General features: G+C 41.1%; 1 protein-coding gene across 1 annotated transcript in view; it reads right to left on the reverse strand.

The window, feature by feature from the left end:
• Positions 1-8,452: 8,452 nt before the first annotated feature.
• The window catches only part of LOC125236289 (putative glucosylceramidase 3), a 46,764-nt gene continuing 40,263 nt past the window's right edge, over positions 8,453-14,953 (reverse strand). Inside the window, exons 11-12 of the mRNA XM_048143022.1 lie at positions 9,660-9,949; positions 8,453-8,597 (exon numbers count right to left, since the gene is read on the reverse strand). Of these exons, the coding sequence (XP_047998979.1) occupies positions 8,459-8,597; positions 9,660-9,949 (429 nt within the window). The 3' untranslated portion in view covers positions 8,453-8,458. The remainder of the gene's footprint in view (positions 8,598-9,659; positions 9,950-14,953) is intronic.

The following is a 14,953-nucleotide window of genomic DNA, read 5'->3' on the forward strand; positions in this document are numbered from 1 at the left end:
GCTCTACGGTCATTTAAACCGACCTCAACGTGCGTGCAAAATCACGAATGTACATAAACTAGTTCTGGAAAATTGTTTATATTTTATTTGTTTCCTGGGCATGTATTTGTAGATTTTTAATTTAATTAAACGGTCAATAACATGAGTAGGTTTCGCGGAAAATAATCCGCAGTTTTATTCGTCATCTTCCCACTACGTCAGATCCGAATCAGTGAAAATAATATGCGTAGTAGCCGAATTTTCACTTGTGTACAGTTAGCCAATTGGAACCCTAGGCCACTCTACAACCATGTCAAATTGACAAGCAGTAAGAAATTTCTTACAATCTGATTTATACGTCACTATGACATAGTTTTAGGCCGGCAACAGAATTAATTTTCATAATCTTAAAAAAATATTTGTATGCAAACTGACACTGACAGATCTGTCAGTGTCAGTTTGAACTGTCAATTTGCATACAATTTTTTTTTAAGATTATGAATTTTTAAGACTGTCTGTGGCAAGCCTTACAGTGGCCTAGGGTTCCAATTGGTTGACTGTACACGGTACAGTGTGCGTGCAATGCATAAACGCTCACGATAATATATGTTTCGTGATCTAATAATCTCTTTCTCTCTTACGTAATATAGGCGCGACAGAGCTAGACTGCATTTCTGTCGGCGTCTGGCATCGACGATTGCCATTCGGCTACGCCAGCATATTTTCCCAATAAGCAGGTACAGGACACGGTGAAATTACTCGTATGTGTCAAAATGTCAACTCTCGTCCGAGACAACTATAGAAAATTTGGCCCTAATAGGGCCCATTAGGGTCTTTTGTAACTCTGATCCCATTGTTATTGGTGGACGGAACGGACCCTATCGTATCCCTGATTGTAAACAAGTAAATATGACAACAATATAGAATTGCAGCTATTAGGTATCAATTACCTCGCTTTTTACTGCATGCTTGCATAAATATGACACATATTTGTGTGCTTTATGTTGAGCATCAGTTTACGTCCATACAATCGACTTCCTACTGTAGACTTTGTTAATGCGAGACAACATCCGGTGCATTCATTAACCTACATCATTGAAGAATGTTTCTGCTCAGACTAGGTATGTTGCCAATTGCACAACGATAATATCGTTATCCTGGCTAGCTCTCCCTATCGCTCTTCTGTAGTGGTGCGACAAAGCCAGACTGCTTTTCAATCGGCGTGTAGCGTCAACGATTGTCATTTCGGTTACGCCGTGTCTTGCGTGAGCGACGGTCGCGCGACCGTCGCCGTCGCGTCTCATCGCATCGTCTACTTCCATATCGATAAGGTTTGATTTCGCATGCGTCGCATCGCCGTCGCGCGACCATCGCGCGACCGTCGCCCACGCAAGCCACGGCGTTAGGCCGGCAGGATACCTAGCCAACGCGTAGCGGTTTCTTTTTTATTTTCCGATCCGATATTTTAGAACCGATAGGGCGCCATCTTTGACCTTCCTACACCTGCACGGGAAGCATGGTCGCGCGATAGACGATAAAATATCAGGCCGTCCCTATCGCACTTACAAATAGTGCGATAGGGACGGCCTGCTATTTTATCGTCTATCGCGCGACCATGCTTCCCGTGCTGCACGGGTAGCATGGTCGCGCGACAGACGATAAAATATCAGGCCGTCCCTATCGCACTATTAGTAAGTGCGATAGGGACGGCCAGATGTTTTATCATTTATCGCGCGACCATAATTGCCTGCCTGATATCGGATTGGATAGTGTGAAAAGGCTCTAATCGCTTACGCTTCGTACCTAAATATATATCGTAGCTAACTCTATAATATCGCTCTTTGGTAGTGGCGCGACAGAGCCAGACTTCGTTTCGATCACGTAGCGCCTACATTCTATGCATAAGTATGCTATCTAAGTATAGGTATATACTTTTCTTCTATTTGAAAGGTCCTGCAACGCACTTGCAAACCCTTCTCGTGTTGCAGAGTTCCATCGATGGATGCAATGGCTTACGCCAGAAGCACACCTCGGACACTGGCGACCAAATATATGAAAGAGGCGCGTTCCTAGCACACAGTCTAAGCTCGTGTAGGTGAACGCGTACTATGCTTGTATGAGTGAGATATGACAGGTCGACTGTTCGCGTTTTTGACAGGCGGTAACTGTGAGGTAACCGAGACTAGAGGGGGTGAGCGGCACTTTCAGCGGGGAGCGGGAGTGGCCATACTGTACGATAATTAGTACTCTTTATTATACGGTGCCAGAAGGTTACTCTGCTCGTTAATCTCTTACACCGTAAAAAAGGGATATTACTTAATACTTGATATGCCATGAAATTCGGAACTAGGCACAGGCATAGACAACACACACACACTACGAGTATAGCCATCTTTCTGATCAAATTTTATGAGACCAGTCTGCATCTAATTTAATTATTTTATCTAAATTAAATGTTTAATTGTTTGTTTTCCTACTGTGCCATAATAATTAACTGTAATTGTATCAATATTATAAGTAAACAATTATTATAGAGATGTTTGGCTGACGCACACAGTCGGTACCCTACTTACTTAATTCAAAATTAAATAAGTCTTTGACCGAGTTTTGTGCTTATTACATACACATTATACGGGTTCCGTTCATTTCATTTCATAGGTATCATATGATAAGTAAAGCCAGTAAAGGAAAAGTCCTGTTTCCTGTGTGGCTTGCACACTTTCACTGTAATTTTAAATATGTAACACAGTTTTTTTTTAGTAACATATTGAACATAATACTTTTCAATCAACGGATAACTGTTATTGGCCTAAGACTATGTAAAAATACCTATGTAAGTTGAATATTTACGGCTGTTGTTGTCCTAAATACCAATAAATAATTAAAAATAAATAAATAAATCATACAAAGATGAATCATTCTATCATCTCTACTTACTTATGATATTTTATTTCCTGTCTTTAATAGAAGAAAAAAATAAGAATTTACCCCAATGTACAAATAGTTTACTTGGGTTGAAAGATCAAATGGCAGTCAATAAGTGTCTCTACGGCAAATCCTGGGGTTAGTAAACCAAGCGGGACCAAGGCTCTTATTACCAAACTAAAATGGAGATAGGCGGCCGGCGGGACATGTTGCTTGGCAGAGTGATGGCGGGGCAGGTGGACTAAAATGCTAAATGGAAGAAGTGTCTGGGCATCCGTTGGATTGGAAGACGAGCATTTTCAGATTTTGGGACCGCCAATTAGCGAAAGTTGTTAACAAAAATTAACTCACTGTCAGTTTTGTGACGATAACTAAGCATGAAATTTCAATAAAATTATTGTTTGTGTGTTAATTACATGAACTTTAAGCGATAATCTACATTCAGAATGTGAAAAAAGTAAATTTTTAAACAGATTTTATGCTTAATTGTCGTCACAAAACTGACAGCGAGTTAATTTTTGTTAACAACTTTTGCTAATTGGGACCCAAATTCTGAGAATGCCCAGACACATCTGGAAAGACCACAACAGACCGGCTCATGCAGGCCCAGGAGAAGTGGCGTACTAGAAGAGAAGCCTATGCTCAGCAGTGGGCTATATAGGGCTGATATGATGATGAAGCTCTCATGTGAGTGGTGGCGACCGGTCTGGCGTAGATGGTAGTGACCCTGCCTGCTAAGCCGCGGTCCCGGGTTCGAATCCCGGTAAGGGTAGTCATGGATGTTTTCTATGTAGGTATATAAGTATGTATTTATCTATATAAGTATGCATATCGTCGCCTAGCACCCATAGTACAAGCTTTGCTTAGTTTGGGGCTAGGCTCTGTGTAAGGAGTCCCCCAATATTTATTTATTATTTTATGTGCCGTGGTAAAAATCCCGAGGTAACACCAAGGAACCCTAAAAATGAATCACACACAGACAGTGCAAAGGTAAACACCGCGTTTATGAATGACTAAGCTCTCAGCCGTCATTTGCGCTGATAGTGAGTTAGCGGAACGCACGTTCGCGGTTTTGAACGCGGCCCGGGGAAGGAGTAAGTCGATTTACTACTTATGACTCATAGCGAAGCCGTAGTGTTAAGAGTGGCAACCAGTTGGAGTGTTTGTAGACAATGGCTGGTTTTTTTCTTTTTAAATGAGTAAATACTGTTATCGGGCTTTCTTTTATTTTTAAGCGACTTCGATGGAAACAGGTCATGGAGTCATGACCAGCCCCTCTTAGCACAACTTGCCTTGTCGCGCGCGAGTCCATACTTTAAGTTGCGCTTGATGTAAGGACTCGCGCGCGACAAGGCAAGTTGTGCTAAAGGGTCAGTTAGTGTGTGTGTGGACAAAGATTGGTTTATTTTCTTTTCTTAATATTGTCTTCGGTTACCGCGATAGTTACTCATGAAATAAAAATATGGAAACGGATTAAATCGCGTACTTATAATGAATTTACAATTCACCCGGACCACGGTGACCACGGTTTACGGTGACCCGTTGCCCACGTACGCTGTAACGTGTTCGAAACGTCGGGATGAATTTTAAATTCATTATACGCGATTTAATCCGTTTCCTTAGTTTTATTTCTTTTCTTAGTTAGTAACTAAGCATTCCCTAGTAGGGACAGAGAAAAGAGATGGTAGGGATGAGGTGTTGATGGCTTAGTTAGTATATCGCTGGAGTATCCAGAGGCCGTAAATTCAACTCATCCAACGAAGTAAATTTCGAACTTTTCATGAAATTTATTCTGAGTTGAAGGTTTATTGGTTTAAATGGTTAAATAGATGGGTACCCGAGCGCACAATCTAGTACATTAAATAGCTGCGATTGACGACGATGCGCCTGCGTCGAGCAACTGCGCTCTTCCTGCCGCCAGCGTCAATGTCATAGATCCCCTTTATTGTTTATATTTATTTTTAACCGCCTTCCAAATCTCAAAGGAAGGGGTTATCAAGTCGTCTGTATGTTTTTTTTTTTTTTTTTTTTTTTTTAATGTTTGTTCCTCGATATCTTCGTCGTTACTAGACCGATTTTGAAATATTTTTTTTTTGATTGAATTTATATGCATACAGATTAGTCCCATTTTTCTCAGAACCCAGTTCTGATGATGGGATCCTGGAGAAATCGAGGGAACTCCTCAAATCTGAAAGGCATACATATGGTGATTTTTGTGTTTTTAAAGGAACAGCATGCATTTAGGTACGGAACAGTGACATTTGGTGCAGTGGAACTCCTGATGATGGTCAGAATGGAACTCCTCAAATCTGAATCTGAACGGCACACTTATAGTGACTTTAATGGTATTTTTATAAGAACAGCATGCACTTACGTCCAGAACAGTGATATTTGGTGCAGTGGAATTGCTGATGATGGTCAGAACGGAACTCCTCAAATCTGAACGGCACACTTATAGTGACTTTGGTATTTTTATAAGAACAGCATGCACTTACGTCCAGAACAGTGACATTTGATGCAGTGGAACTGCTGATGAAGAGTGAGCCGCCCCTGGTTAGAGTTCCGTTCTGATAATCATTCTCATCTGTAAGTACTTCAGAATCATCCAGATTTCAAAATTGGTTGACGGAGAAATGACGGAGATATCGAATAACAAACATTAAAAAATATACAGACGAATTGATAACATAATCCAACATTTGAAAGTATTTATCACCAGAACCCCAAAGGAAGGCGGTTTTTTTTTCTTAAAAATTATTATCGATTTATTCTCTGTGTGCGTAGCCGACTGCACAAACTCTAACGAAACGCTCGCGATCAGGGTTCGAAAATATCCGATATTTATAATAAATATCAAAATATCGGATATTTATGATATATATCAACTTTGATATATATCCATTTTGTATGGAAGGCATTTCATTTTTTTGTTGCGTTATTTATGAATACTACTTTAGATAAGGAAAAATGTACTAAAAAACATAAAATTTTGTAGAAAAACAGTAACAAACACAAAAGACAAGTTTTTTAACAATGTTACATTTTTCAAAACCATTTTTGTATTGAAATATTTATTAAAAAAAAGATATATATCGGATATTTATATTCATTGATATATATCGTCGAACCTAGCTGGATATATATCCGATATATATCGGATACTTATATATCTTGATATATATCCATTGATATATATCCTCGAACCCTGCTCACGATAATATCTCTTTCGTAGATGTCTCTATCGCTCTTGCGTATTGGCGCGACAGAGCCAGACTACATTTCTGCGGCGTTTCGGTGGCGTTTCGCGTCGTAGAAATTCGGCTACGGGGCCTGGCCCCGTAGCCGAATGGCATTTCTCCGACGCCAAACGAAAGCGATACGCCGCTGGCTCTGTCGCGCCAATACGCAAGCGCGATAGAGATAGATATCTACTAGCGCTTCGTTTCGTGAGCGTTTCGTGAGCGATTGTGCCATTCGGCTAGCCACCCAGGCCTGGCGAGATTATTTTAGGCTCTGTAATTTTAGGTATTTAAAAGAACGTACTTAAACAAATAATTTGTACTTTTTCCCCTCACTAGCTCGGAAACACGTGTTTTGTCCGTTTTACCAGCGGGTAAAAACGCATTTTATCCACTAGTGGGTAAAGTAATTTGACCTTGAATAAAGTCAAATAAACTTGATAAAATTAGGTGAATCTAGTAATAAAGTTGATTTACCACCTGTGGAACTACTGGGAAGCAGTGATAAACGCATTTTTTGCGTTGTAGTTTCCTCGCTATAGTGAGGGGAAAAGTTTTGTGTTACGCTCGGGTGCAAATGTATTTTACTTCTCGTGTGTTAAAAAACTCGCAAGTTCAGGATTCTATTCTCGAACCACTCGCTTCGCTCGTGGTTCAACTATAGAATCCTTTCACTTGCTCGTTTTTCAAATCCACACTCGGCGTTAAAATACAACTTTGCCCCCTTGTATAACAAATAACTATTTTTCCACTTTTTATTTTACCACTTTGTCGGCGTGATTGATAGGTATATATATTGGTACAGTCAGCCAAAAAAGTGGTTTACTACTTTTCGACCTTTGAGTTTGAAATAGAGACGAACAGTGGTAAACCACTTTCTTGGCTGACTGTACCAAATTTCAGATTTCTAGTGCTAACGGTCACTGAGATTATCCGCGGACGGACGGACGGACGGACAAACATGGCGAAACTATAAGGGTTCCTAGTTGACTACGGAACCCTAAAAACTTCTTACCAGCAGCAACGTATCCTAAAGTAAACAGCGTGAAGATAGCCACGACCTTCGCCATCTTGACGTGTGCCCAGCCTGAACGCCGGAAACGCACTAGGTTCGTGCCCGTTAAATTCCGTACATTTTATATACTTTGGAGTTGTTGGAACAGCTGAATTGATTGTCAAATTGTTGCCAAAACAACTGTCAATATTTAAGTATTCTATTGTATGGTTAAGTGTAGGTAGTTAGTTACGATTTACATATGCCGCTTGGATGTATCTTATTGTAATTATCTACACATATTTCATTACCGACGTATAGCAGCAGGTGCCTACCTATCAGCTACCTATCAGCAGCACGGCCAAACTGTCCTTATCGGAAAAAATATGTCCCTTTACTAGATTCTACATATTAGGTGTGTATAACCTCCTATTTATAATATGTAGTGTTTTCACACAGTTGTCTCAGACTGTCTAAGTTCAGTTTAGACTATAGCTAAATTTCCTTTAAAATCCAAATCTCATAACAATAATTTATCAAATAGGGTAGTTCCTACATAGGTTCCATTGCCTAAACCACCTAAACACAGATTAGAGGCAATGAACAGGTAGGTTAGGGTAGGTTAGACGACTTAGCTGGAGATGGGAACATGTTGCCATATATAATGTTGCTGAAGGCTGCTGGCAGTGCCCAACTTATTTTTGCGAAAGAATTGAACAACATTATGGGCCAGGCCGTCCTTTTCGCACAATTTGTACGTGCGATAGGGACGCACCGACGCGATAAGGTTTATCACACTAGTGTGCTAGGTTGGGGCCCATTTCTCGAATGTTATTAGTCTAATAATATTAGTGTGTTGTCATGGCAACCCATATGATATGACAGTTCGTGTACTAATAATATTAATCTAATATCGTTCGAGAAACTTTCTTTCTAGTCTTCTTGCTCTATACAAAAGAGCGATAGAGAGAGATATATCTACGTGCGTTTCGTTTCGTTTCGTGAGCGAGTGTGCATTCAGCTATGACGGCTACGCACGCGGGTACGTAGCCAAATTCACAAACGCTCACGATAATATCTGTTTCGTAGCCATCTATCTCTATCGCTCCTGCGTATTGGCGCGACAGGGCCAGATTACATTTATGTCTGCGTCTGGCGCCGACGATTGCCATTCGACTACGCCGGCTGAACTTAATTCATATTAGTTTGGTGCGGATCGCTCCACGCGGTCAGTCTGTGTGACACTAAAACCTGCAGAAACTCTAACCAGCTAGTACCTACCTAAAGTGGATATGTTTTTGTAAATAAACAATTCTTATCTTTAGGTATTCATTATTTTATTATAGTTGTATGATGAGGCAGAAGGAGCCTGGAACTCCAGTGTGGTGACGGAAGCCTTCTCCAGAGCGATGACTGTGTGTTCCTCGCACAATTGCACGCGGACGTTGCGCGCGTTGCCCCTGCGCATAAAAAACAGAAAATACTTAGAAGGAAATTCGGTAAACAAAAATATCGTGAAACCTACAGCACACACCTTCCAAGAAGTTAAAGATGTGTACACTCAACCAATTGGAACCCTAGGCCACTCTATAACCATGTCAAAATGACAAGCAGTAAGAGATTTCTTACAATCTGATTTTGTATAACGTCACTATGGCCTAGGATTCAGGTAGGTCCCTATTAGCCCGTATTGGGGTTGGTTTGTAGAGCCCAAGCTGCTCTTGCTTGAGGGGAGGCCCAGTAGTAGTGGGATGTATGTCAAGAAGGTCAAATTTATAACAGAAGAGGAGAAGTCGCTCCTAAAAGGATCTGACTCAAGAAGAATTACTTATTTTAAATTTAATTTTTAACAAGCAGAAACGTCTGCGAACGATTCTAAACATTTTTATATTAAAGGAAAAAATTGAAAAATTTACCCTTCCGGCGGGACTTGAACCCGCATCCTTTTTGCAATCCGTGCAATGCTCTTAACCAAGATGCTCTTAAGAGCATTGCACGGATTTATTTATTTATTTAATTGCAAAAATGATGCGGGTTCAAGTCCCGCCGGAAGCGTAAATTTTTCCATTTTTCCCTTTAATATAAAAATACTTATTTTAAAACAACATACCGAGGGTTTACTGATGATAACCGATAAGTTCAACAAACTGGTGTTTGAAAATCGAACTATGTGTAATTTCCACAATGTTGTTATTTCAAGGACAAAATATTATCTCGATTTATCGGGTTTCACCAGTAAACCCTCGATACTTACTGTTTAATATCTGTACTGTACTTGAATCTCAAGGGTCTACTTTTCAATTGATAACTCGAACTAAATTCAGTCTGTCATACAAGCAGAGCAGATTACACAATAGATTAACTCCCTTATTCATAAACGTACTCTAAAGTTATCAAGCCGATAAAGTTCGTTTGACCCTTTTCGACGTATTGGTGTGATAGAAAAGGACAAATGAACTTTATCTGCTTGATAACTTCTAGTACGTTTATGAATAAGAGGGACAGTCTTTAAAAAAACTCACGTATTATGAAGAACGACAACAACAGTGTCCTTCGGAGTCAGGACGGCGACGTGGTCCACCGACTTCTCCAACAGCCCCTTCTTTTCCTCCACCTCCAGCCTCACGGAGCCCCGCGGGATCCACTTGGAGAAGTGTCCCATGGCGTAGAACATTGGCTGCTTGACAAACTCATTATTCTCAGGGAACACAATGATGGGAGAGTCTACGAAGTTCTTGACCCAGTTGGGACCACCTTGCTTGTCGAGGCACAGGTTCCAGTCGATCCAACCCACGAGGTTGTAGTTCAGGTCCTGAAGTAAAAATATTCTTTTAGCTGTTTAGCCGTGGTGAAATTATTTTGACCCCAGTGCGTCCTTATGTTTATTTGGTAAAGCCAAATTTTTCTCTCGCTATGAGAAGGTATTAGGAGCGGCGACGCCGACGAGTCACTCACATCATATGTAAGTAAATGCATTTCAACTCCGTTAAAAAAAACTGTTATGCTTCAATGGATTCCATCCCATATAGGTATTGATGGTAACGAAGCTGCAGATAAACTAGCGAGAGAAGCATCCTCTGAAGGCGTAGTTATTAAGGTTACACCTTTTTATACCGAAGTACTAGCTCAAGTCAAAAAGCACTGTGCCGATCGCTGGAAGGAATTTTTTGATAAAAGATCCCAAGAGAAGGGTATATGGTACCGCACTATACAGCCTGAACCGTTACAGTCTCCTTGGATGACCCAGTGTTCGCTTACACGTCAGGACCTTGTGATAGCGATGAGACTCCGTTCTGGACACATTCCTTCGAATAAATTTAAATTCATGATGGGTAAGGTTGAAAACCCGAACTGTAATGATTGTGGGGTCATCGAGTCAACGTATACCACATATTGATGGAGTGTGTACGGGGGGAGTCTCATCGCCGTGGAACTTTTTACACTGGATTCTGCAATGTTCTGCTGGCCAAACCTCAGTCAGAGCAAGCTAAACTACTGTACAAGATTTATAAGGAATGTATGTATATTAACTAATTTATTGCTACTGTATAATGTTCGCGAACGTATGGAGCGCCATAATCGCTCAGCGACTAAGCTCCTTAAATTATGATTTAAAAAAAACTCCGTTAAAAATTGTAAAAGTCCTAGATTGAGTGTAGAGGACCATGCCAGTTGTATGTTAGAACGATACTTCTTCTTAACGCAAAAATCCAAGTAAATTAAATAGATAGAGATGGCGCCACTGCCATGAGTACGAAGCTAATTTGTATAGCTCTGTTTATAATTAATTCTATTTAATTCAATTATACTTATAAAGTGATTTGTGTAGTTAAATATTACTGTGAACGCTAAATTACTAATTAAAAATTGTAAAAATGCCTCCAAAAAAGGACAAACTGAAGGATAACATAAACGACGACAGGTTAGTGGACGTTATTTTGAATTTAAAAGTGACAGTGAATGAAATAAAAGATAAATTGGACAAAACATATGATATAATGATAAACCAACAACGTGAAATCATGACGCAAAAGCAAACAAATACGGAGATATTAAAAATACTAAATTCAAAAATGACTGACCTCAATTTGGAGACGCAATACACTACACCAAAATACCTCCACTCTCACGGGACACTGAATATCTCACTGAATGACTCTGGTCCGGAAGGACTGGCCTTTATGCATGACACCAACCTGGACACAATGCAAGTCCAAAATGTGGGCTGCGTAAACCAACCACAAAAAGAAGTCTCAACTCCCACTCGCTCCTCAAGAACATTGCCAGTGGAAAAGATGCAACTTAGGTCCCGCCCTCGTCGCAAGCTGCAGTCCGAGGCTGTGGCAGCACAGCTACTGCCGTCACCAGATGCTCCCCCAGCTGGATCGGATCTCCAGACGGCAGCTTCCAAGCCGCCCGTGCCTCCTGGCCCAGCCTGGCCGGCTCAGCCTGCTGATCGTATGTTGCCCGCGACACAGGGCCCACCACCGCCACCAGATGTTCTCCGAGGATCAGCTCTCCAGGCGATAGTCCCCAGGTTGCCCATGCCCATGCCTCCTGGCCCAGCCTGGCCTGCTCAGCCTGCAAATCGTAAGCTGACTGCAACCCAAGGACCACCGCCAGCACCAAATGTGGTCTCTCCTTGCCCAGCGTGGCCGGCTCAACCCACTGGTCATATGTTGCCTACAACGCAGAGACCTCCACTATCGCCAGATACTTTCAAAGCCAAGCCGGCTCTCCAGACAGCTGTCTCCAAGCCCTTCGAACCGCCTGTCCCAGCCCGGCAGGTAGGACTGATGGAACGGCGGGATGGTTTGAGAGCGGCTGTACCACGATCTGTCAGTCTTCATGTTTTCAATCTGAGTGAAGAAACCACATCTGCAGATTTAGTTGACCACATCAAGTCCACCACAGGCGTGCAGGTTGCCGAGTGTGAAAAGCTGACGGTAACTAGAGGACATTACTCATCGTTCAAGGTTGATGTACCAGCAGATAAAGTACGAATAGTCCGTAGTCGTAAGAACTGGCCGGAAGGTGTGTCCATTAGAATTTTCAACGTTGTGAAGCCAAAAACTTCAAAGTGAGCAGCGGCGATCGGTTGCCACGTTAGCGAATTCCTCGGTCTTCAAACTAATACACCAAAACGTAAGATCCATTTGTGGCAAAACCGCATTGTTGAACATTTTATTAGACACCGAAAAACCAGATGTTTTAGCATGTAGCGAAATTTGGTGCAAAAGTAACGAAATTGACAAAGTGAGGTTATGTAACTACGAGTTAGCGAATGCATACTGCCGCAAGCGCATCGCCCATGGCGGCGTTGCGTTGTACATACGGAACGATATTCGGTATAAACAGCGCAACGACCTGCAAAGCGTTTCCGTTGAGTATCATTTTGAGATAACATCAATTGAAATTGTAAATTTAAATTTAATTATTGTTGCGATTTATCGAACTGGGAAAGGAGATTTTGACATATTTATTACGAAATTAGAATTATTGTTAAGTAAAGTAACTTTAGAAAATAAAAGATTCGTAGTGGTTGGCGATCTGAATGTCGATTTCTTATCTGAAAAAAATGAAAAATTAAAAGTAAATGATATACTGGCCAGTTATGGATGCGCGAACACAGTTGGGTTTCCGACCCGTGTGTGCGCGGAGAGTTCCACCTCCATCGACTGCGGCATCGTAAACAACACCTGTGACGTCACCGCCTCACCGATAGATACACCGATAAGTGACCATAACGCGCAGCTATTCACAATAACGGTCGAACATCTGTACCGTGAGGAAACAAATACCTTTCAAGAACGTAGGCTAATTAATGACGAATCAATTTATTTATTTTACTGTGACATTGAGAATTATGATTGGAATTTTGTATTTAATAATAACATTGACATTAGCAATAAGTTTAGCAAATTAATACGCGTATTAACATATTTTATAGATATTCATTTCCCCATAAAACGGATACGAATAAAAAGTAAACCAAGTATCCCATGGATGACTGACGAAATCTCAAAATATATGGAAAATTTAAATGATCTTTCGCATTTCCGACAACAATATCCAGATGACATTAGTATATCCACAAGTATTAAGTACTACTCAGACCTGATTAAACGAAAAGTTTTAGAAGCCAGGCAAACTTACACCACCAAAAGGATAACAGACAGTCAAAATCCTTCAAAAGAAATCTGGAAAATAATCAAGGACGAAACCTCTCAATCACAGGACAGGAAAGACATTACTTTAAAAAAAGGTAATTCAATTCCTGTGAAAAAATTAGAAGTTCCTGACCACCTTAATAGTCATTTTTTGAGTGTCGCTTCAACTTACAACATAGGCGTAAATGAACAACTCGCGATAAATTATCTGCACGCCCACTTACAAACCGCTCAGATAAATGCCTATAGTTTTCCCACTGTCACACGTGCTGACCTCGATCGCACTCTCAGAACATTATTAAAAAGTCGAAACACACTTGATATATATGACATATCAGTCAACATTCTATTGTCAATTTGGCCATTAATTTCGGATAATCTGGTCTCCCTCATCAATGAGATGTTCAATAAAGACGTTTACCCCGATATACTTAAAAGCACACGAGTGTGTCCTGTTTACAAAAGTAAGGGTGATAAAACATCCGTTGATAATTACAGACCGATCTCAATAGTACCCAACATATCCAAAATCATAGAGTCCATCCTGTCCCAACACCTAATGAAACATTTCGAGAACGACCTACTGACTGACAGACAATTTGCTTACCGTAAGAACATGTCCACTACTACTGCAGCGTATAACATGATTGACAGCATCACCACCGCTATCGATGACAGGCAGAAAGTAGCTGGCATCTATTGTGACTTGTCGAAAGCATTCGACGTTATAAGTCACGACCTGCTTATAAAAAAACTCTCCTGTTATGGGCTGCATGGTAACCTACTGAAATCTTTTTTAGAAAACCGAACACAGACAGTAGAAGTGATGGCGGGAGGGAAAAGAATACGATCAGAAACTGGCCACGTGACAGTGGGAATTCCTCAAGGTTCGGCTCTGGGAAATACTCTATTTCTCGCGTTCATAAATGACCTGCCCTCAGCTGTTAAAGACGGTCGAGTCATTTTGTTTGCCGATGACACAACTGTAGTTGTCAGCGCTGAAACATATGAGCATCTCAACTACAAAGTCACCACCGTGTGCGATCATCTTAATAAATGGTTTTCGGCGAACGGACTGATTCTAAACGTTAACAAATCGAACGTCATGCTGTTCGCAGGTAGGTGCGTCCCTAACGTGAATATTCAGTCTCCTATCCCGACAAGCGATTCATGTAGGTTTTTAGGATTCACAATGGATCCCACCTTGAGTTGGAAGCAGCACATAAACGTACTATGTGGAAGGCTGGGTGGTGCAATCTTCGCATTGCAAAAGGTGAAGCCAATGATTTCATGTGCTGCGTTGAGGCAGGCTTACTTCGCATACTTCCACTCGCTTATGACATACGGCGTGATCTTGTGGGGTAACTCGACCGATGCAAATAGGGTGTTACTCATGCAAAAAAGAGCGATAAGGACTATACTCAATTTAAAACCGAGGCAATCCTGTAAAGAATTGTTTGCTGAACATCAAATCATGACTCACTATTCGCAGTACGTTTTCGAGGTAGTTATGTTGACGCGTAAACACTTGTCTCAATTTAAGCGAGTGGAGGTTGCGGGTAAACGCCTCCGGAGTTCGGGAAAACTACGAACCGTCCCGCGCCGTACAGCATTACATGCAAGAAACCCACGTGTAATAGGCCCGA

Source organism: Leguminivora glycinivorella, chromosome 19 (assembly GCF_023078275.1).
Source record: "Leguminivora glycinivorella isolate SPB_JAAS2020 chromosome 19, LegGlyc_1.1, whole genome shotgun sequence".
Classification (NCBI taxonomy): domain Eukaryota; kingdom Metazoa; phylum Arthropoda; class Insecta; order Lepidoptera; family Tortricidae; genus Leguminivora; species Leguminivora glycinivorella.